This window comes from Galeopterus variegatus, unplaced genomic scaffold (assembly GCF_000696425.1).
Source record: "Galeopterus variegatus unplaced genomic scaffold, G_variegatus-3.0.2 Scaffold71085, whole genome shotgun sequence".
Lineage (NCBI taxonomy): Eukaryota > Metazoa > Chordata > Mammalia > Dermoptera > Cynocephalidae > Galeopterus > Galeopterus variegatus.
In genome coordinates, this window is record NW_007797196.1 from 1 (window position 1) to 1359 (window position 1359).

The 1359-nt window shown below is 57.5% G+C and overlaps 1 protein-coding gene across 1 annotated transcript; it reads right to left on the reverse strand.

Moving 5' to 3' along the window:
- Positions 1 to 165: 165 nt before the first annotated feature.
- ORAI1 (ORAI calcium release-activated calcium modulator 1) lies at positions 166 to 1192 on the reverse strand. The gene has a single exon (XM_008565562.1). It carries the CDS (start codon positions 1173 to 1175, stop codon positions 570 to 572), a length of 606 nt encoding a protein of 201 aa, XP_008563784.1. The 5' UTR covers positions 1176 to 1192; the 3' UTR covers positions 166 to 569.
- Positions 1193 to 1359: the final 167 nt, after the last annotated feature.

Here is a 1359-nt window from a genome sequence, read left to right on the forward strand (position 1 = left end):
GAACCCATGGCCTTGGTGTTATCAGCACCGCACTCTACCGAGTGAGCCACGGGCCAGCCCCGAAAACAAACTTTTTAAAAAACTTTGCTTACAGGCTCACCTGAATGGGGCACCAGGAAAAATATTACCAGACAGCCCAGTCCCAACAAATACAGACACAAGAAGAAAGTGTCCCTTATGAGTATATTTATGTGTTCACACACACACACACAGACACACACACACTCTCTCCACTGAACGGGGAAGTCAAGACAGAAAGGACAGGAAGCATCCAGGTGGCACTGGCATGGGGGAGGAGGAGGGACAAAGGCAGCATCTGTCCCTACTCTGGCCCCCATGGCCTCCTAACAGGAGGTGGATCTGGAGCTGGAAGAACAGGAAGTGCTTATTCTCTTAGAGGAAAGTTTCAAAGTGCAATAATTTCTTTTACAAAAAGCCTCTTTCCTCCACTCTCTGCCCCCAGAGTGAAGCTGATCCCCCTGCACAGGCGGTCCTTGAGGTTGGGGCAGGACAAGGTCATGGGAAAGGGTGTAAGGCCAAAGCTCTGAAGGGCCCAGACCCGCGAGGGCTTAGGCATAGTGGCTGCCGGGCGTCAAGGGGTGGTCCCCTCTATGGTCCAGCTGGTCCTGCAAGCGGGCGAACTCGGCCAGCTCGTTGAGCTCCTGGAACTGTCGGTCTGTCTTATGGCTGACCAGCGAGCGGTAGAAGTGGACGGCAAAGACGATGAAGACCAGGCCAAAGGGGACCATGATAGTGGTGGAGGCGATGGCAGCTGCCTGGCCTGGGGTGATGCCGCTGGTGCTGCTGCTGCTGACATTGGCAGCTGCGCCACCGGCCGGGGGCTTGCTAGTGGGCCGCGGCTGGCCTGGTTGCTTCTTGAGGGGCAAGAACTTGACCCAGCAGAGCAGCACCACCTCAGCCAGGAAGAGCAGTGTGCCGATGACAGTGGAGAAGGCCCAGGCCAGCTCGATGTGGCGATGCATGCGCTCATGGGGTGATTCCTTGACCGAGTTGAGGTTGTGCACATTGCTCACCGCCTCGATGTTGGGCAGGATGCAGGTGCTGATCATGAGTGCAAACAGGTGCACGGCCACCAGCACTGTGGTGCAGGCGCTGAAGGCAATGAGCAGCCCCGGCGGGTAGTCGTGGTCAGCGTCCAGCTGCACCTCCACCATCGCCACCTGGAGGAGGGGGACAGGCGGGTGAGTGCCAGGATGGTCCCGGCTCACAGAGCCATGCTCGAATCCTGGCCCTCCTCCTGTTAGGCTCTGGGACCCTGGGTCAGTCACTTGGCCTCTCTGAGCCTCAGTCTCCACATGTATATAATGGAGATAGTAAGACCCACTCTCCTGGGGATGA